This window comes from Dryobates pubescens, chromosome 6, assembly GCF_014839835.1.
Source record: "Dryobates pubescens isolate bDryPub1 chromosome 6, bDryPub1.pri, whole genome shotgun sequence".
NCBI classification, from domain to species: domain Eukaryota; kingdom Metazoa; phylum Chordata; class Aves; order Piciformes; family Picidae; genus Dryobates; species Dryobates pubescens.
In genome coordinates, this window is record NC_071617.1 from 20,023,074 (window position 1) to 20,046,253 (window position 23,180).

General features: G+C 39.8%; 1 protein-coding gene across 1 annotated transcript in view; it reads left to right on the forward strand.

The window, feature by feature from the left end:
* The first annotated feature begins 16,436 nt into the window (after positions 1-16,436).
* Positions 16,437-23,180, forward strand: part of SYNE1 (spectrin repeat containing nuclear envelope protein 1) — a 259,224-nt gene continuing 252,480 nt past the window's right edge. Inside the window, exons 1-2 of the mRNA XM_054162702.1 lie at positions 16,437-16,603; positions 19,043-19,104. Of these exons, the coding sequence (XP_054018677.1) occupies positions 16,525-16,603; positions 19,043-19,104 (141 nt within the window). The 5' untranslated portion in view covers positions 16,437-16,524. The remainder of the gene's footprint in view (positions 16,604-19,042; positions 19,105-23,180) is intronic.

Sequence of the window (23,180 nt, forward strand, 5' to 3'; positions counted from 1 at the left end):
TTGGGCAGCCCATTCCAACAGCTAATAACTCTCTCTGTGAAGAACTCCTCACTTTGAGCCTGAACTTCCCTTGGTGCAGCTTGAGACTGTGTCCTCTTGTTCTGGTGCTGGTTGCCTGGGAGAAGAGTCCATCCCCCTCCTGGCTACAACCACCCTTCAGGTAGTTGTAGACAGTTGTATTTTCTTAGGTTTTTCTTCAGAGCGGCTTTGCCCAGGTCTTTCCTTCTCCTGAGCCAGTAGTTACTCAGGTCTTTTATACAGTTGTTTAGGTATGTGTCCAGATGGTGAAACCATTGTCCTTTTCACCATCCTCCCTTTCTGGGGTAGCTGATGGGTACAGATGACCTTGTCTATGCACATTCCAGAGAGTTGTTATCCAGTGTCGTCTGCCTAATACACATCAGCTATCATCTGGGTGAGGAGCAAAGGTGATTTTATCTTTGTTGATTCAGATCAAGAGAGACAAGATTTAGTCTCTTACACTTGTCATCTGAGATAATTCTCAGAGCAGTTTCATCACGCTTTTCCATCTCAGGCTTATATTCACCTGACCTCATGATGAGTAAATGGGACTGATCTGATAGCCACAGTCTTTGGGAATAAGATACTGGTGACACTTTTACTCAGTGATTACATGAGTTATTTTTGTACTAATTGTGTTAATGCCTTAATCGCAGTTACAAAAGTACAGGTGCAGTAGTTTTCATTTTATACTATGAAGGTGACAGAGTTGTCCTTCATCTCCTGAGATCCTGAAGAGCCTACTCCATTCTCTTAACTCTAATGAAAAATGGTCTGCAGAATATCTGCACATGTTTACCCTCAAAACTTTAATACTTTTCTTGCCAGTCTTAAAAGTTTACCAGGAAGTTTGGACTAGGCTGGAGTAGCAGTGGGAAACAATTTTTCACAATATTTCTCTATTAAGTTCTCTGCTCATTAAGGACACAAGCTTGTACCTGCTGAAGTTAAATGCTTCTTGGACTTGGATCAAGGACTTTAAATCTTCAGTATCTTTCAGGAAGTATGACTTCTTTGCCAAAACAATTAGAAAATACTGTGGTACGCAGCTATCAGTTTTTGAAGGATAAATCAAGATACTAGGTTGTAGCACGTAATCATTTCCGTCTCTGTTTTCCTAGTTTGCTGATATGAAATCATACCAGTAGTCAAACATGTATGCCAAGGGTATAAAAGCAGAGTGAGTTACAAACGCATTAAAGAGTTTATTGTAATGCTGTGAACATTACGCCCCAGTAAGCAGCTGAATGAAGTGTTTGAGCTCTGTATGTGGTGGCAAACATGTTTGGGCTTGTTTGTTGACAAGACAGCATTTAGATTTTCTGCTGTGTCACAGATAACACAATTACTTTCTCAGACTAGAAGAAAAAAAATCAAAAGAGGTGCAGCATTTGGATGCAAACATTGTCATCATGAGAAAATCTTAACCAAATTGATACAGGAAGAGTTTGTATAAGGATGCTGCTAAGTTCAGCAGTTTGGGCCATCCCCTGTTGACTGCTTTTTCCATGCTATGCTCCCTGACCACCCTGCTCAAGGTACTGCTAAAAATTTCATTGCTTCTGGGAGAATTTACTAGAGGTCACTCTAAACTGATTGCTTGATCTGTGTCCTTCATCTGGAGCATGGCTTCCCTTCACCACTGAAAGGTCTGTTTCACCAGCTAGAAACCACACCAGTAATTAATAAGCAAGTAGCAAATACAGAAGTGTAGAGGTGAAAGAAATTGACCCAGTAATATATTTCTTTGTTAATGAGATTTTTTTTCTGGGGTATGGTTTCATGCTGGTCAGTAATACCTAATTATTATGATAATGGCTTGTTTGTCTTGGCAAAAAATTAGGGAACCTAATTACATTAACTGCTGCTAATACTGCCTCAATTGAATTGCCATAAGCAAATATTTTTTTTTTCTGACATCATGTGAATATTTAGATATTAATTTATTAGTTCAAAATGGCCTGAGGTCTCTTCTTCCTCTCCAGTGGACATACATAAAGCAGAATGAGCAGCTGACTTCTTAGGGCTGCACAGACCCACTTGTTATCTTCAACAGAGATGATGGATAGGCCAGGCACATTCTTACCACAAACTGCAGAGGAGCTGAACAAGTTCATTACTTTTGTTTGATTAAATTTTAAGAGAGAAATTTCAGCTATTTGTCCCATTCTTGTCATAAAGAGAGGGAGGCAAATGCCATTCCTGTCTTGCAAAGTTGTGTTTAATATGAGTTTCAGCAGTTGTTGTACCCTGGTAGGAAGTACCTCTTGGTGTTGTAAACCAGGTTCATTTGTGTCCATGAGCCAGCGCCACCGTTGCATCTCAGTTACAGGATATGACTATGTACCTATTTTTCTAAACAGGAAATGAAATTCATCTCTTGTAGTATCCTTCCTCTCATCATTGCATCCTTCTGCCACCATCAGTGCGCACATTGCTTCTTTAACACCTCTTGAGAAAGTCATACATTTAACAGGATTGCCCTTGGCATATGTAAAGTAAAAGCAGCATGTTGCTGGACAAGAACAAAGTCACCATTGTGCTGCCCACTTTGTCTGTGCCAGAGTCCTGAGAGCCTAAACTGGAGCTGCTGCTTCCCCTGTGGAGTGGCTTCTGCTGTGGGAACAGAAGGGATGTGACACTTTGGAAGCCATAGTTGCTGCTTTGACTTCCTACAGGGTCCCTACCTCAGACTAAGGGGACAGCTTTACTATAATGGATGTTAACATTGAAATACGTTGCATAATAACTCAGATATTTGTTCATTTCTGAAAGTTAATTTAAAACTAGAAAAAAAAACATTAGCTGTGGTAATTTTTGGTGAACTGCAGTAACCTTTCACTGAGTGGTGTTCTGATATACAGCACAGTCCTCATGTTTTGCCTTTCAGTATTCTGTTCCCTTTAGGCAAAACTGAGAAATGTGCTTGTGAGTCCTGAAGTGCCTCAGGGATATTTTTTGCATCATTAATTCAGATACTTTGTGTCTGTGTGGGTTCTCAGAATAAGTTTGCTTTGTGGTTTGGGGAATAAAATAGAAGAATCCTGAGTATCAAAAGGACAAATACAGATTAGAAAAAGATAAAATTTTAAATTTTTGTGGCCTTTTTTGCCTTTCATTTAGTCTGACTTCACAGCTCAATGTAGATTTCTGTCTACATAAGCTCGGCTCACTGTGATGTTCTTCGTGCTCTGATTTACTTTTGTGCAGCCCTGAGGATGTTGGTGGAATGGCTCACTGTGAATTTGCAATCAGGTCAAGAGCTTTTAAGCTTTGTAGGAGGTGTCCTCAGATATGTGATGAAACAATGATGTAGAAGAGAAAGTGATACATGCTGAATGTAATTAATAAAAAACCAGTTGTACAAAACAAGCACAGTTTGTAGCTTAGATTTATGGCTTTTGTGAAATTTATATTATTGTTTTTTTTCATGCTATGGCAAATAAAAACAAAACAAAGGGGCAAAGCATCCTAGATACAGTGAAAAACACAACAAAACAAGTTCCTGCTTTCTCAAGAATTGGTTTCACAAAGTTTTATGCAGGTGGTTTTATTCCTTTTCTGTAATATATATAAATCTTAAGACATTATGCTGTTGGTGATCTGCTACTATTTAATCTCCTCATTTAAAAGTAAATGATATAATTGATCAAGATTGTTATAAAGTATATATATAAGTTAATATCTGTGGGCCTATACACATAATTATTTGGATTTATTGAACATTTCTAGTTATTTCTTAGAAGAGAACAGCTTCTTACAAAGCATTCCAGTTTTTGTGATCCAGTAGCAATGTTTTTCATGTTCTCTGGCAGAGACCAAAGTAAAGCTTGTCAAGGTGACACAGAAGTTGGAATCTGGAGTAATGTTTGTAACTAAGTTGAACAAACGTGTCCCAGGCTCCTGGAGTCTTGATCTGCCAGAATAGAATTGAACTGAGTGCTGTCTTAGTGCTTCTCCAATCCTTACCCTTTCTTAATAAAGTCAAGCTTGAGATAGTAGGGAGTTAATGCACCCAAGCTGTCATACCCTTAGGAGTTGGGATATATTCTTGTATCTGGTGTACTTAAGGACCGCTAGGTCCTTAAATGTATCCAATGAGTTTCTGTAATACTTTTTCTGTGGAAGGCAGCAATTTGGGTCATACTTAGCCCACAGGAAATTTTACCTGCACAGTAATGTTCATGTACTTCATTCTTTTCTGGTCCCACAAACTCATGGAAGTCCTGTAGCATGTGGATAATTGACTGTGGATAATTACTATCTCTTAGTTCATGAGATTACTGTCTCTGTGTTTACAGATACAAACAGTAGGTTGTGTCCATTGGAACATGTATGGATGTTATACCAATTAGTAATGTCTTCTGAATTTGTAATTCGATGCCTAGTCACTGTCATTGATAGCAATCGGTGTGTACTTCCACAGCAGGAGTATTATGAAGATGTTTGAAAAAAAATAGAAACACAGACTATGTCAGCATTGATTTGACTTCATCTTTAGATCATGTCCTTGGGTTAAGACAACCTAGTTTCATGCCACTCAAGCAGAATAAAATGGATTTAGAGTCTGGAAGGTCTGTTACTGGCTTTCTTTCTATGAAGAAAAGTGCATGCTACTCTACCTTCTCATTCTGCAGAGGATTTGCACTGGGAGCAGACCAAAGGCTATAATAAATATGGTCAGAGCAGTGTAGTGTTCAACATCCAACAGGAAATATTTTGATAAACCATGTTTATGGTGTTGTAGGCTTTATTGTTTACCTCATTGAGTTGCAGATAGTCCCATGGAGTGCCTTATAAAATGCACGTGCACATGCATATTTAACTTGCAAAGCTTCTCCTAAAGATCATTATTTGGTGTAAGATGTGAATGAGCTGAAGGAAAGGGTGGGTTTTTTGTTCTTGAAAAATGTATTCTTACTGTAATTTTTTTGCTTGAATATGAACTAGGCTAAAACAAAGATTTTTTTTTTGGCAATTTGTAACTTGTACTGCATCAAAATGCATACTTCTTACAGGTACTCATTGAGACTGATGTTCTTATTACTTCCTTAACTCCTAGGAGTGAAATGTCAGGGCCTCTGAAATGTGCCTGTCAGGTTTATCTGTTTCAGGGCTGGAGATTGAGCACTGGTGTTCCTTGTTGTAGGGAGTATTCCATTAGGATTATTATGGAACCTTATGTTAGGTGAAAATTAGATGGACCTGAGAAATTTCAAACTTCTGAAATTCAATACAATAACACTTTCAGTAAAAACTTTGTAAATGCATGTAGTTGTGAGTATTCTTCTGTATGGATGAGTGAACAATCTTGTAACTGCTTTCTGCTATGCACATATATGTCAGGGGAGGATAAACAACCCTCCATAAAGCAGCATGTCTATACATGCTTTTCTGGTTACTGTGCTGCCCAGGGAGGTGGTGGAGTCACCATCCCTGGAGGTGTTCAAGAGGGGACTGGACGTGGCGCTTGGTGCCATGGTCTAGTCATGAGGTCTGTGGTGACAGGTTGGACTTGATGATCTTTGAGGTCTCTTCCAGCCTTGGTGATACTATGATACTGTGTGCAGCTGTTTGGTCTACCAAATGAACTTCATCAATTTTTGTTACTGCTAGTTATTTGCAAAGTATGATTTTCATTCTTTTACAGAATGATATGTGCCATAGGGTATAGGAAGATTCAAACTGGAAGGAGGCCTGTAGTTCATCTTCCAGCTGGGTTAGTTGTGAACTCCAACCAAGTTGCTCAGGTCTTTAGCTCCATGGATAGAGACTGCCCAGCCTCTTTGGGTGACCTGATCCACTCCTTGACAATCCTTTCTGAGCGAGAAAGCATGTACTTTCCTGAAACAGCATCTCTTGTTTCAGCTGCTGCCCCTTGTACCTCATCTGCCTACCATGCTGCTGAAGAACTCAGCTCCATCTTCTTCTTGGCCTCCCTACAGGTGCCAGAAGGCTGCAGCTAGGTCTTCCTGGAGCCATGTCTGCCACAGGCTGAACCAGACCCCACAGTTTAGCTTCTTCCTCCAGGGCAAGTGATGTAAGACATGGATTTCATGTGCATAAGGTCCTCCTCCATTTGGGATAAAGTATTCAGGTTGCACATTACTATCTGTATGCAAGTGCTGCAGTTTTTTAGAATTTTTAATTAAAAGTCCAGATTAAGTTCTGACACTGTTGCTATCATTAGCAAGACATCTTATTGTTTCAGTGGCGTAGGATTTTCCTTCACTGTTTCAGATGCCCCTGCAGATAGTCCACAGTCACTCACTTACGTAAAAGCTGTGATGAAACCTTGAAGAAATTTTCTGATTATAAATATAAATAAGAGCCACTGGGTTTGAAAATTAATATATTAAATGTGAACACTGTTCAGTCACAGTATCCTTCCTGGGGAAATTTGCGATGTCATTGTCTTTCTAAATGTTGATGATGGTTGTTGGTTTATTTGTTCTGTTTGCTGAACAGCCTTCTCCGAGTATGCTCATAATCCCTTCTCTTTCATACCATTTTAATACATTTTTGGATATTCAGAACACGAGAAATGCCCTATGAGGAAGTATCTTTTTCTGCTTATTTTTGTACAGCTATTATGATCAAGATGCAGTCAGTTTAATAGGGCTCCCACGAGAAGACAGAAGCAAATTCTTTCTGTGAGCAGCTGTGGACTTGATCAACCCAGAATATTTTCTGATTTTCAGGCTTCTTGCAAAAATGTTATTTCTACAAAACATTGATGTTACGAGCTGGTATGTACAGGGTTTTCTTCAGCAGAGCCCAGTAATAACAAAATGCTTTGTGTGACAGGGAAATATTTTCACCACAAATGCATAAAGCTGTAAGCCAATAATAGGACAGAGGAGTACCTTTGTATTTCACATGAGAAATGGTTGCCAATGAGAGATATGGTCTCAATGATAAATGCTTGTTTCATTCACTGGCAAAATTCTCATTAGTTTGCATGGCACAAGATATGGGCATGAATGCTGAATAAAATAATGGTTATATTTAGGCAAATGACTAAGAAAATTATTTATTGCTACAAAGGGGGAGAGGGGAAGAGAGAACAGATAGAGAGGGCAGGCCTTTTAGAAAACAATTGTCACAGTGCAAAATTAATGTCTCACTTCTGTCTAAAGGACAATCCCTGTGTATCACAAATGCTTGAAGTTAAGCCTCACTTGTCCATTAGGGATCAGGAGATTCTGGCTGGGGTAGAGTTAATCTTCTTCATGGTAGCTGGCATGGTGCTGTGTTTTGGGTTTGTGTTGAAAACAGCATAGATAATTAAGAGATGTCTTCATTATTGCTCAGCAGTGTTTACACAGTCAAGGGTTTTTGCTTAGTTACCGGCTGGGGTTAGGCCATGACAGGAATATTATTTGCTTGGAGGCCACTGCTGCCTCTCTCTGCAAGGCAGCATTCCCCAGAAGCCCCATGCTTTGCCATGCAACTTCCACTCTGAACTTAAGATTATTTCTGCTGAGCTGGTGAGGGCATAGGTGAATGGCCATTCCCTCTCCCAGGACGTAGGCATTGCTACTGCTGGCATTTAACAGGACTAGGGACTTTATTATAAACACAATGATTGAGTTTTCCTTCTTGTCCTTTTAAATGATGTACTTACTACAAATATTCTGTTATCTGCATGGTGGTGTCTGTGATTTGCCGCTACAGAAAGGGCTGTTTAAGGCAAACAAAATAGTGATAACAATGGTTTTACCTACTTACTTCAAATAGCTTACTGTGGTGTTCTACAGAAGCATGGCAAATCACCTTTAAAAACACTAATCAATGCCTAGCCAGGTACATTTTAATTTGAACAATGTCCAGTTTTATGCCAGTCATTCCATTCAGATCAGTGCTGTTCCACTGAATAAAATGGCATAGGATATGAATAAATGAAACTCATGAATGAGGTGTTGATTATCAGCTTAAACACTAGGATTTTGATGTGGAGTAATATTCAGAGTGCACACTCTGATTTTATTGTATAATCAAATCCATCAGTGCTATGGTTTATTTAATTTCTGATTAAATTGCTTTCAGGAACTTTATTAAGCAGTGTTCTTTGACATTTTTTAATTCTGAAAACAGTTGGGCTAAAGGGATTTTTCTTTCTTTTGATTAATTACCCACCACCCCCCATTCATTTTTTCCCTAGGATTTTTGTATCATAGAGAAGCAATGTTGCAAAATTGCGAAATCACATGTTTAATCATTTGGTCTGCTGGACAGGGCAAAATTGTAAAGAATACAGTAGATTGGTTTATGCCCTATATTCCCCAAGCTGAAGCATGTTCAGCCACTGTGGAAACAGTAGATGTGCAGTTTGCTTAGTGCTTCATCCAGGTGGGTTGTTGGAGATTCTAAGTGCTAGAACTTGAGAACTTGAAAAGGCTTGTAATATGAACAAATTAGGATAGCTTTTTGCAGGGAGAGGCAAGGCTATGCTTGCCAAATGTGTAACTCTGAAGTTCCTGTTTATTCAATCATGTATTGAGAAAAAAGGGAACAAGAAGCCAATCTAAAATTAAGACTCACAAAAAGCTTGTAGATGAATAGACAAAAATTAATTTAATTTCCATTGGCTTGGTAAAGCATTGCTTGCAGTAAATCATAAGATTGTTTATATTTCTTCACTGTTTGTGGCTGTTTATCAGATAGTTTCTTTACTTCTATATTTCTGTGGTTGGGCAATTATACAGCCTTCCAGGCCTTGTCAGTTCTTAGTTACTGTTACAGAATTATCTGTAGAAATCAAGTTTCACTGAAACAAATATAACAGAATTTCACTTCGTAGCTTGCTAATTTATCATGAAGCTTTAGCAGCCTCTTTTACCTTTGGGTTGATGAACTGAAAATACAGACAAGGCTATGATTCTTACCACTTTGAGGGGCCCTGGAATGTTTTGGCAATTAGATGTTTTAAGTTGGTTATTTGAATATTTAAGATATTAAACATGGCAGTGATTGAAGTTCAAAATGGTTGGCGCTATACAGATTTCATTAAAAGAACTGACTAATGATGCATGGACTTGATCAGACGAGGTAACCAAAGTGAGGCATTTTTCCAAGATGTTCCTGTTTCATGTACCACTGAGAGCACAGAGGCTGCAAAATGAGGATCACAAAAGTAACTCTCACAACAAGGAAATTTCAGTGTGTGTTCAGAACATTATCTAATTTGACTTCCTTGAAAATCCCTCACTTTCAAGTAGTTAGCATCTCACATTGCTGCCTGGCGTTTGTTGGGCAGCTGTCGTTCTTTCTATGTGGCATGCTAATTTTTTGTTGTACAGCATAACGGGATATATAATTTGGTGCCAAAAAATTAGAATTACTTTCACCTTATCACCATGTCTAAGTTTATTTCTTACTGAAATTGTGCTCTCTTGAGGATTTGTTCTAGACATTGTATTAATATTAGGATTATTACCAGATTTGATACTATACATAAATAGCAATGTTTACTACCATTATCGGTGAATATTCTGCATTTATTGACAGCATACTAAAAATCCCACTAAAATAAAGGAATTGATTCTGACATCACGTGTAGAGCCCTCACAACAGACAGAAGAATAATGAAGAGGTGATTGGGTACAATCAACATGGCTTCACCAAGGACAAATTGTGTCTGACAAACCTCGTGGCCTTCTGTGAAAAGGTCACAGCATCAATAGATGTGGGGTGAGCAACTGACATAATTTATCTGGACCTGAGCAAAGCCTTTGACACTGTCCCTCACCACATCCTGATCTCCAAGCCTGTGCAGTATGGGTTTGATGGATGGCCCATTCAGTGGGTAATGAACTGGCTTGATGGCTGCACCCAAAGATTGGCTGTCAATGGGTTCATGAGCAAGTGGAGGCCAGTGACAAGCTGTGTTGATACAAAGTCGTGGAATCAGAATGGTAGGGTTTGGAAGTGACCTCCAGCGATCACCGAGTCCAACCCCCATGCAAAGCAGGACCTCTTAGGGCAGGTCACCCAGGAACTGTGCCTTCAGTCTGGAGCCCTCAGTATAGGAAGGTCATGGACCTGATGGAGATGGTCCAGAAGAGGGCCACAAAAATGATCAGGGGGTTGGACCATCTCTGCTACGAGGACAGGCTGAGGGAGCTGGGGTTGTGCAATCTGGAAAAGAGGAGACTCTGGGGAGATTTAATAGCAGTCTTCCAGTACCTGAGGAGGGTCTACAGCAAGAATGGAGGGAAACTGTTTACACAGGCCTGTGATGACAGGACATGGGGCAATGGCTTCAAACTAGAGAATGGCAGATTTAGATTGGATATCAGGAAGAGGTTCTTCACTATGAGGGTGGTGGAACACTGGAACAGGTTGCCCAGGGAGGTGGTTGAGGACACTTTCCTGGAGATATCCAAAGTAAGGCTCAACGAGGCCCTGGGCATCCTGGTCTAGTTGGGGATATCCCTGCTGACTGTGGGGGGTCTGACTAAATGACCTTTGGGGGTCCCTTCTGACCTGGACCATTCTGTGATTCTGTGATGAAGAACACTGAGAAGTAACAGAGTTTTTTTAGACAGTGCAAGCTACTACACATCCTGAAGATCTTCCTAGGATACAATAATCTGTCCACACTCTCAGAAATGGCACAAGAACAAACCTTGTTATCCACAAAAACAAACCCTGTACATGGCATCTTCAGAATAGCATTCAGCCACCCTATGGAGAACCTACCACATGGAATGTTCATATAGAACTAGAGGGGGGGGCAAAAGATGAGGTCCAAAAATATGAATATCCTTTTGTTTGCAGAATCATTCCTCATGTGGTCCCTGACGCTACTATATAACCTCAAAACCAACAAGTTTAAGGACTTGAAAGAAACCTTTTGGTAACAAATCAGCACGTTGCACACAATGGAGAGGAACTATTGATGCAGTCCTGGGCAGTGGGGTGTAGGTGACCTGTACAGGAAGGATGGACCAGATGACCTCCAGAGGTCCTTTCCAGCCTCAGCCATTCTGTGATTCTGTGAGGTTAACTGGAATCTTGGGGGTTTTTTTGATAAAAAGTACTTGGTAGTAAAATTGATGCCATAGGTTTCTACACTTGAAAGGAAAAATTCTCAGGGACTGAGAACTTCACAGTGTTGGGTGTGGTTTATTTGTCTTTCATTGTTTATTCATATGAAATCCTATATAAATACATAAATGTCCTCATTTGATTAACTCTTGACAATAAGATGATGTGTTGCTATCATGAATAGATTGAAATTTCAGTGCAGTATAGTCATTCCCCCTCCCTAAAAGTGTTCCAAACTAGGTTGCATGGGGCAACCTGGTCTAATGGAAAGTGTCCCTGCCATGGCAGGTGGTTGGAACTAGATCTTTAAGGTTCCTTCCAACCCAAACCATTCTGTTACTGTGATGCTATCATGTCTTAATGAAGATGATTTTCTAGATTTCCAGCTGATCTGTCAACATTTAAATTAGGTGAGGAGCCCTTGCAGCCCTTAGAGCAACGGTGGGGCAGAATCCTATCTGCAGCCCATGGAGGGCCCTACACAGGACCAGAGCACTGTTCCAGAAGCCTGTGACTGCGGGAAGCCTGTGCTTGAGCAGTCTGTTGCTGGGAGGAATGTAGCTCATGGAAGGGACCCACACTCAAAGGAAAAGTTTGTGGAGGACTGTCTCCTGTGGGAGGGATGCCTCATTATTGCAGGGGAGGACTGTGAGATTTTCCCCTGAGGAGGAAGGAGCAGCAGAAACAAAATGGAACAGATTGAGACTGACTGCAGCCCCTCATTCATTGCCCGCACTGTGCTGCTGAGTGGGAAGAGGTAGACAATTAGGAGCATAGCTGGGCCTGGGAGAGGGGAGGGTTTGGAGGGCTTGGAATGAAAGTGTTTTGCAAGATCTAGTTGTATTTATCACTGTCCTACTCTGATTCACTTGGTAAATCTGTGGTAGTTTTGTTATTTATATTAATTTTGTTTCCCCAAGTTGAATCTGTTTTTTGCTTCTAACCTTTATTGGTGAGTGTGTCCACCCCCCCACCCCTTTCCCCCCCATCCCTCCCTCCCTTTTTCTCTAGCCTAAAGACTTTAGTTTTGGTAGTTTTGTGGTTTTTTTTCTCCTCCTCATCCAGTTGGAGGGAGGTAGGAGTGACTGAGGAGCTGCATGGTGCTTTGTTGCCAACTGTGTGGGCTTAACCCAGGAAAAGATATGTGCACGTGAGCACTAAGTGTGCTGTCACCCATGCCAGACTGGTAGGTAAACAGACACTTGCAAAGCAGTGAATCCAGAATCTTTCAGAAGGCACTGAAGCCATTGCATGTAATCATCTCCAATGTTGAGTATCCTGACTTTAGTTAATGTCCTCTTCAGAATATGAAACAAATGATCTCGTAATGTGTTCTTTTCATTTCTGACTGTATTCAGCTGAGCGCAGATACTATGAGAGTAAGAAGTATATTTACAGGCACGTGGTGATTAAAACAACAGTTAGTGGGGATGGGACTAACAGTAGTGAGGCAGCGCAGGCAGACATGAGTAAGCATTAAATGCAAATACATTAATTTATTAGTTCTGTATACATTCTGCTTCTACATATGAACAACAAAATGCAGCCTGTTCAGGCAAAATATGGAGGAGAACAGGAGCAAGTGTGCTACAAGAACTGGGCTTAGGGAGGATGCACAAAGTCATTAAAATTATGTTTTGGATATATCTTCTAATTCATTGGAGAAACTGTGCTGTCCTCTTTCCTTTCTCCAAATGCTGAGGGAAACCTTTCCAATCAACATGAAGAGCAGTAAGGAGCAGTACATTTTATGTCCAAACTATGACCTGTCTTCCAAGGATCAAGATTATATCAGTGCATTGCAGCATATGTTATGTCTGAACTATGACCTGGCTTCTGAGGATCAAGATTATATTAGTGCATCATGCTCAGTTCATGATCTGTTTTGTCCTGTGGAAACCAGAGCACAGGGAAGTGCGAGACAATGTGTATCTGGACAGAGCAAGAATATTTGACATGTGCATATGGGAATATGGGCACAATGGGGCATGACCTTAGATTTAAGGACTGGAACTCTCCCAAGTCCCACAGTATAAATGTATTATCTGACAGCCTAAACGCTGCTGTGAGTTTGAGCCAACAGCCTGAGTTAAAGCACATACTCTGGTGCTGTCTAAACTTCTGGGTTTCTAGGTTTCAAAAGTTGAAATAGCTTGCACAGTTCACAGCAAGTGCTTCCAGAGACACAGGGTTTTTTGCTTGTATAAGAAATTGCCTAATCAAAAAAAGAGGAAATATTTATTTGGTTATATTTTATTTGATTATACTCAGGGTTTTTTTATTTTTAAATGCTAGCTTCTTTGGAGGCTAAATTGAACCATTTTTAATGTATTTCTACTAGTGGCTCGGTAGACACGTTCTCTGTCTTAGAAATTAAAGGAATAAATAAGTTGTGTAAAATCAAAATGAGTATTTTTGAAATATATTTCAGACAGTAAAAGCAGAATGTTCTCAGCGGCATGTCCATTGATGTCCAGCAGCAAGCTGCTCAGCAGGTACCATTTCTGCATCTGCGAGGTTGCTTCTTCACACTTCAGTTTACTTTAACTATTCCACCAGTATGTGGGATTTTCCCCTCTTTTTTTCCCTACTTCCAGTTTCCCAAATCACATTAAAAACTTTGGTCCTCAAGCCACCGTACTAGGGTTATCTGTAGACTGAGCTGGTTATCTGTATATGCTGGTGTGAATGCCAGAGAGCCTATCTCCATAATTTTCCCTAATAAGGTTTAGCCTAAGTTTAGCTGATTGCCTTCTGGCCCTTCTGCATGGATTTCCTTTCTGGAGAAACTGATGAGAAGCAGACTGGTACTTAGTGGTAGAGTAAGCTATGGTTATGTGTCAGCTAGATCTCAGAGCTTGGAAATTTAGGTAACAGATCTGTTGGTGGGACTGTCTCATTGTCTCTGATGAAACACATTCAAGAGAGGCACAAAGAAAGGCACAAATCTGGTATTTCTCCTCAAAATAGAAAAAAGAAAAAAAAAAAAAAGAAGGAAAAAGAAAGTCCTAAATGCATAAGGCACTTAAATATATATTCCCATTCTTTGTATCGGTACTGCTGTCTTGTTGATCACTTCATTGCATGTGATCAGCATGCACTGCATGGCTTCTGAAATAAATTTTTCCCTCTTTCTTACTTTGCTTCCACTGCCTATAGCTCTCTCATACTCTTTTTTTCCTTCCACAAATGTATAGTGTTTGTATTCAGCTTAGCAATTTACAATTAATATATCAGTCTTAGAGCTATTACCAAAGTTGGTGGGTTTGGGGGTTTTGGTTATTGGTTTGGTTTTGTAGGTTGTTTTTTGTTGTTATTGTGGGGTGTTTTTAAGCAAACCTGTCCTGTCATTATCCCATGGAAAAACCTTAACTAGTGACTTAAAAGAAAAGAAATGAGCCTGGTTGCCCTGAGTGGTACTCATGAATGGGATAATCCCTCTGATATGAGTGTTGATTAAACTATGTAGCTTAAAGCATTTATCCATTTCACAAGTAGAATGGCCATAATATTGCTTTAACTCTGCAAGGTTTCCTACCGCTGCTTTAAGTTAAGTATGCTCTTAATGAAGATGGAAATTGCTATATAACATATATTATTGAAAGCTTTAGAGACATTATGCCAAACTGCTGACCAAACAAACTTTCCCAGCGGGGTGCTCTTTGCCGTGTTTTGTGCTGTGTCGTGTTCTCAAGTGACATCTTGAAACCTTGCAGGTGGTTTGGCATGTCCTTCTGCAATCCCAAGTTGTTTTAGCAGTGTACCTAAAGGCTTCCAAAGATGTGAAAAAAAAATATATTAAAAAGAAGGCAAAAAACCAAACAACAAACAAAAAAAGAAAAAAGAAAAAAGAAGCTCTTGATGTTTTTAGGACAGAAGTAGCAAAAGCAATGGAAACTAAAGAAATAGGAGCTGTGAGAAGCTTGACTTGCATTTCATTAAAGTATAAAATAAAACAAATCTTAACAATATTAGCTCACTAAGAATCAGTCAAGGTGCTTTTATTAAACCTGTATGAGCTCAACTGTGTCATGTATTCCACTCGGTGCATGAGACAGCTCCTTATGTTACCTTGCAGAACTCTGTATTTGCAACCCTGCACTGCAGCCACCTTCCTGTCATCTGATCCCCAGGCACCTACGGCAGGAGATGCTTGATGAGCAATCTGGTGTTGCATAGGACAGATCTGTGGCACATGGAGCTCTGCAGCTGAGAAGGGGCTGCTACCACAGCCAGCAGGCAGTAGCTTTGCTGCTTAGGAAGCCTGTTACTAGAAAACCTCTGCTAGGAAGCCACTACAGTCTGTCTCTTGATGTTTATATATGATATGTGTTATACTAGTGATGAGAATATGCATGCATGATCCATATTTCATCATCATATTCATAACTGTTGGAAGGTGCATGGTTTGTTTATCTTTCAAAATAATTTGTTATAAGTGTTTTTAAGTAAATATATCCAGTTATCTTTTATTCCCATTTCAATCCTGTGTAGTACTTTCTTGGCCCCTGTGGGCCTATGGCACTTGTGAGTGAAAAACATGAATTTCCACACAGAGTGTTTCATAACTGCCTTCCTATTGCCAGAGCAAAACAAAGTCTGTTCAAGTGCTCCAGCTCCCTGATGTAATGAAATACAAATTACCACATATGATCAGAAATTTGAGTATGTTTCAGGCTGATCTAGGTGTACTCCAAAAATTTTGTGCATCCTCACATATGTTTCATCCTTCTTGTACAACAGCTCAAATATATTATTAAAACCTAAGTGGCCTACGTCTGTTCGGATTAATTTCTTGCTGTTTCTTCCACTGCACTGTTTCAGTTGCAGATGAAGGACATCCCTAAATAAGAGTGTGCAGTGATGAACCCAAGTGGTTGCTTTTAAAAGCTGCTTTCTTTTATACGTGTGATAACCTAAAGAGCTGTGCCATCCAGCCATTTTCGTACTTACCGAGCAGTATATTGTTACAAAAGCACTGTTGAGAAGGCTGCATTGCTTTTTACTGCCACACATCTTGCTGCTTGAGGATATCGGCAGTGTAGTTGGGTTGTCTCAGTCCCTGGATGAATTATTCAGGCTCTTGACATCAGAGATTTCCGCTAGCGGATTGGCTGGTGCTTGGATAATAAAATCTTTCCACAGGAAAACAGTGGAGAAAGATGATGGCAGTGATACCAGCAGAACTGCTGCTTCCAGTGCAGCTGGCTTTGTCTGGCTGTTGCATATCTGCAAGAATATATAACAATGTTTTTAAGGTTTGGCTTCGTGTGAATTCCCTGAGGGATTTGTGTAAGAGGCCCTCATTTCCAGTGAAGGAAAAGAACTAGATTGATCTTGAAAAATTACTTCTGGTTGTGTTGGAAAGCAACGCTGCACGCTACATGAGACAGGAGTAGCAGAGGAACAGCAATAGCAGCAGAAGCAGCCGCAGCAGCAGCAGCAGTGACTATGGCTCGCTACAAAGGTGCTGGTGGCAGAAATGTTACATCGTTAAATCTGCTTCCTGGGCTCATTCAGTACTGGCAGGGTAAGTGATGCAAATAAAGAGCTGACAGTCCTTACCACTGTGGTGCGTGTAAGAAGCCGTATGACGCATGCATCTTGTGAGTGTAGATAAACAGTACCTCTGTGGAGAATTTACATCATTCAAAGAAACTAACACGTTTGCTTCCAGGGAAATTTGTTAAAAGCATATTTGAATTTGTGAGATCAATGCACTACTTGCATTTGGGTATTACAGTGGTAAAACCTGTTACTTTTAAGCCAGTACAAAATAAGTGCTTAAAAAAAGGAAACTTTTTATTAACAGTTGCTGTTAGGCTTATAAAGAATATGCTGCCTAAATGTATTCCCTTGAAACAGATTATTTTGAAAGTCTGTTTCTTCTGTCTGTTGATGTGACTGGAACCAGATCATCTGCTGTGAGCAGTCAAAAGCTAGGAGCTAGTTCTCTGATTTCCATTTGTTGTCAGAAGGCTGTTTCTTAAATCACCAGGGTGCAGTAGAATTACAAATCAGGGAGTAGTTTTCACTCATTTCTTTGATCGTAAGTTTGACCTCTAAACGACTGATTCTTTTCTTTTGTCATGCTGTTGTTGAATTGAGGTAGTTGGAGAGGTGTGAATAAAGACAGATCTAGACTGATTCTGTGTACTCTCAAGTCTCCATCCCCACAACCTTCTCACAACCCAAATGTACCAAGTACTTCCACTGAAATTACTAGGACTGTTGGTACTGAATTGTAATATGTAATTGCTTGTCAGAGTACAGCTGATGTGCTGTGTATCACAAGGGAAACATCCTGCTCATGCTTAGAAACTATACAGCAAGATGTCTGTTTTCCAGAATGTAGACACAAATGCCACATGTAAAGTCAGGACACCCCCTGCCAAAAAGGTGATGTGGAATGTAACACGATACAGTGTTTCCAGTGATATTTTTCACGAGTTGATGTCAGTGCAACAAGTGGATTCTCAGAATGTAATGATTTAATTTTTTTTTTTTTTTAATTATGAAGGACAGCCTGCCCAATGAAATCAAAGAAAAGGAAAAAAAAAGAATGCAAAATTATTTTCTTAGGCATGAAGTGTGCTCATCTAGTAATAGGTACTGGAGAGTATATGCGTATTTTTTTCCCTCTGGTATTTCTTATATGTGAGATACTGTTTACATGTAAAGAAAATATCCGTCGATCATAATGCCCAGACACATTTTGGGAGCTCTGTGTGGTCAGGGAACCATCACTGCCCCACTTAAGATTTTGGCTGATGAATTTTTGCATCGTGATTTATAACTTTTCTGTACCGTCGTTGTGGGGCAGCATTGCAGGAATGTAAATCAGGGAGCTTATTATTAGTAGTGCATCAAACTTAGCAGTTATCTATTCCAGAACTTTAAGGGGGGATTAAAAAATATTTGGTTTAAAATGTTCAGATGTGAAAAAGAGCAAATCACTATTTGGTGATGAAGTTCCAAAGGCAGTAACTAAAACTAGACTTTGCATCTGTAGGTTTTGGGACATTAATTTGTTCTTGTAAGAGATATATATTTAACAGCAATTTTATTTATTTGGATTTTCAGTAGGTAAATTAAGATGCTTATTCAGAACTCGTAATAACATGATTTGGTTTTCAGTTATTTCCTTATATTTTTGAAAGAGAAATCTCCAACATAAATACTTGAATGCCCCCATTGTGAAATTATTTCATGTATCAACACTGATTCCCCACAAGGAAGGGACAGGACTTCATGGATTGGTTATAGTGCTGTGATTCTCTTCCCTCTGCAGCCATGACCCTGGCTGCTGAAGCTGGAGGAGCTAATTCAGGAGCTATTTTTATCTATGCAGCTGGCAACAGGCCCTGAGGGACTATCTGAAAATTGGTGAAATTCACTATAAATCAGACAAGTGCTACAAGACAGGACTAGGAGAAGTAGCATCAGTATAGAAACTGCCTGAACTAGCTAATGGTTCCTCCCTGGCAGGATCTCCCAGAGGACAAATAAGCTTGCTATTGCAATTTCAAATCTTTAATTGAACATTCTAAACATTTTCAAATATACATGCTAAGAGTATTGTTTTCTAAGTCCCTATCTGACTTTCTACATAAAAGCAACTTGACTGTCAGAGATATGGATTCTAGTTAAAAAGTACAGGGTAAGTGGTATTTGGACCTCAGCTAAATGTAGTATTGACTTGGAAGTCAAATTTATCTTGGAATTCAGATTTGAAGTAGTGTCTTACTGTGAAACTTTTCAAATAGGCAAGTGTCCAAAGTATTATTGTAAGAATATGAAATATTTGTTATGGGTAGTTACAGGCAAAATATTGTCTCAATGAAATATAGTGGCATTTCTGGCAAATGCAGAATGCATTTGTTATCAATAGGGAATACTACTCTTCCATCATGTAACTTCAAAAGTATTCTGCCAATGTTTAATCAAACTGATTTCCTGTTTTTCTTAGATGAACAAGAGTCAGTGCAGAAAAGGACTTTCACAAAATGGATCAATACTCATCTGGCTAAGGTAATACATGTCTTTAAAAATGTATATATTTTTAAGTAAAACCTTATTAGCTATGCCTATACAGGCCCTGGAATCACAGAATATGGCAGATTTGTCTGAGCAGAATGGCATAAACTTATAAAAGTTTCCCCACTAACTCTACACTGTGGAAGATGTGGTAGTGGTCAGCTGCAGCAGTGTGAGTGCCATCTACACACAGCTTCTTTTGCCCAAACTGAAAGTTAGCACAGTAGCTGTTATCTCAGCCAGAAGAAATATTTGAAACTGCTTTCTTTGAGATAGAAGTATTACTCTTATTGCATACAGTGTACTTGAATAACACTTGAGTCAATAATACCTGTTGTGTAGTTTGATAGAGGTATCTTGATCTGGTTGCAAACATAAATTTGTGAAATCTGTGTAATTCATGAATCCATGTAATCCATAAATTCATTAATCCAGTGCTGAATTAATTATCTGATGCATGCTGGGATTTATCATGAAACTATCGTTGCTTCTTCTTGCCACAACCTAAAACACCTTTTTTGGTTTTATCAGAATAAAGACACAAAGTGTTAAAAGTATTAAGATACAACTGGTACCAGCTTTGTCTGACAACATAAGCAGTGAGATTTAATCTGGCATTTCCCAGAGTTTTCACACAACACAGCTCTAACCATAGTTATCAATTAGCCTGGTAAATTAAAATATTTAAACACCAGAGATGCTCTTTGAAAAGCATATTTTTAAATCATGCAGATTAATGAACTTGAAAATTGAGGGAGGAATGACTGCAGCAGATGGAATTAGTTTCTGTGTAAGGAATTGCCCTAAAAATGAACAGAGCAAAGCAAGGAAGCCCATATAATCCTGTATTATGTTATTTGATCTCATGACTTGCGCTGACATTGTAGAATTCAACTGAAAGAACAAGGTTATCTTTTTGACAGACACTCCTCACTGGAAATGAGGTCAGTTCTCCTAATCTATTTGAAAGAGTTTGGGGGAAAACCCCACAAACATGGAACAAAGAACTTATGCACTTTGTGTAAGTTCCATTCGCTTTAGTAGGTAGAAAAAAATGGTATTTGCTAAAGTGTTAACAAGTGGGCTGTGAACATGTGTCAGAGGAGAGAAAGAACTCTTATTTCATGTTTGTCTATTTCCTAATTGTATAATGTCATTAATAATTGATCATTAATATTTGATAGATGTACATTTTGTTGGCTATATGTATAGGTGTTGGTGCATGTAATGCAAATTTGCTAGTAATAACTGACTAATCCTGGGGAAGAGACAAAGCTGTGGTGGTGGCTCCATTAAAGGATTTTGCTCTGGACATGGAGTTTTGCATGCTGTCTTCAGTCGTAGTCTCTTTGGGCCATGAGGGCTCAAGGTAAACTTTTTGATTTGTTTGATCTAGGCTGTAGAAGGTTAATAAAATGCACTTAAATCCAGTGACAGCCCTCACTTCTAGCTACCTGAGCCACCCCGTAGTAAATGGGTTGTTTTAATTCAACCTCTGTTCCTACACTTTTCGATGGCTGTCAGCAAGTTTGCCTAAGTCAGGTGCATAGAGTGACTGGTTTTGCTTCTCGTTTATGCTGTTATGCTGCCACAGGTGAAGTACTGTTTATAGAGCATAGAGATTAGGCCCAACAGAAAAAGAATGTTTTAAGTTTTTAAAAAGTAAGCTTTTAAATCTGTGTTAGTTATGGGTTTTTTTTGACAACGTAGAAATAGGTTTTCTGAGTTCATCACAGCTATTGGAAATAGTGATGGGTCTGTGAAATGCACAGGACATCTCTTGCACTCATGTCTCCAAAATTTTGTATTTAGGTCACTTGATTGTTGTAAAAGGTTGTTCCATTTTTTATTATTTCAAAGTAACCTGAAGAGCTGTAACATCTCAGCTGTCTGGAGGCTTTTCAAATGGGATAAGGAAAAATCCTAGAAGGAGACCCACTTTGAGGCAGCATTGTCTGCATTCTGTTCTCATCTTTGACCCCAATAAAATGTGGAGCATCTGCCAAAATGGTACCCAGGGAGGAACACCATGAAGTGCTGGCCTCACACTGATAGTGGAGAAATTGCAGCGTAGACTTCTGCATTGGACCTGCATCTGTTAAAGGCAGTGAAGTTACAGCAGAGTTAAATAATATGGAAGTAGATGCAGGATGGGATAGGTGCAGTTGTTGAGCTGCCAGGGGGGCTGCAGGAGGGGCCTCTCTGGGGAGATGTTGGAGATGCCCTGTGCTGAACAAAGCTTGTTTCAGCTGGCTCCATTGGGCTTACTGAAGGATGCAGTGAGCCCCTTAGCCAAGCTGATGGTGCCTCTAGGAACCTATATTTAAGAAAAGGCATAGGGCAAGGAGAGGCAAGAGGAAAAGTGTAAGAAATAGCCCTGCAGACACCATAGTGTGAACAGGACGGGAGGAGTTGCAGCCATTCAGTTGAGTGGAGACTCCCTTCAGGCCCCTGCAGAGCCCACGGTGGAGAAGGCTTCTGGCAAGAACTGCATGCAGAGAGGAGATCACACAGGAGCAGGTCTGTCCTGAAGGACTGTATTACATGGGAGGGAACTCATTCCAGAGCAGGGGAAAAGTGTTGAGGAGGATGGAGAAAGGATGCAGAAAGGAGGACTGGAAGCCTCATTGCCCATCCATCTATGCCACTGTAGGTAGATGAGCTGGCAGTGAAGGAGTGAAGATGAGCCTGGGGGGGGGGGGGGGGGGGGAAGGCAACCAGGGGGAAAGGTGGTTTGAATTTTGTATTTGTTTCTCACCATCAATCCAGAATTATTGTGCTGAATTTAATTCAATATGAACAGGCTTCAAAATTAACAGTGACTTCACTTCAAATTTGCTCTCTATTTCTTAGCTCTCTTGGGTTTCTTTCATTTATGAAGGAAGTTTAGTAGTTGCCATTTTTACTAATCTAATAAAATTATTAATGGGAAAAGCAAGTAGGAAGAAATAAGAAAACACCTAAAACTGTAATGAAAGTATCTATAACTCCAGTGCCATGGCTATCTGGAGAAATTTTCCATCCTGAATGAGTGAGTATATCTTGAAAGTACTACTGAGTAACTGTATGAAACCTCAAAACCATGTTTTTTAAGTAAAGATTGATGGGGTTTCACTGTAGAATGGGTCTACTGATGGCAAAGGAAAGGAAATTACTACAATAGAGTTTTTATCTTTATACTATATGAGTAGAGCAAAGGAGAACCTACAAAATGGCAGGTTCTGTTATGTAAAAGGTCAGGTAGTTTGAGCCATCCTATGCAATGGTCCTTAGGTCCATATACAACAAATAAGGTTGTATGAACTTCTTAGTATCAGCTAGCATATATATATATATTCCTGAATTATATCATAATGGGGAATAAGATTGGTATCTATGGAATCCTTATGTAAAAGAGGAATTTATTATCTTCATATATGTGTATTGGGTTTGGCTGAGCTGGAGTTAATTCTCCTCAGAGCATCTTTCTAGTGCTGTGTTTTGCAGTGCTGTAGCTGGGTGTTGATAACACACCAGTGTATTGGCTACTGCTGAAAAAGCACCCTGGGTTGTGTGTTTCCAACATTTTCATGCCCACAGAGTACACTGAGGGGTGAGCAGGATCTTGGGAGGGGATACAGCCAGGCCAGCTGACCCAAACTAGCCAAAGGGGTATTCCATACCATATGATGTCAACTCAGATATAAGAGCTAAGTGAAAGAAGTGTGGGGATATTTGTCCATGGCATTTGTCCTTCAGAGCAACCGTTATGCATGTTAGAGCCCTGCTTCCCAGGAGTGACTGAAGATCATCTGCTCATGTGAAGTAGAGAATAAGGTCTGTCTTTGCTTTTGCTTCCATGCACAGCCTTTGCTCTTTGCTTGTGCTTAGCATTTTTAAATTGCTTCAACCTTATTACTAGTCTTCTGTTATATTTTGCCCTCTCCCCCATCCATCTAAAAATGGGAGTGATAGAGCAGCTTTGGTGGGAATTTGGCCCCCAACCAGGGCCAAACCACCAGAGCTGACATCATGTGGCGTGGAACACTCCTTTGGCCACTAAGGAATATAACTCATTCTGGACTTCTGAG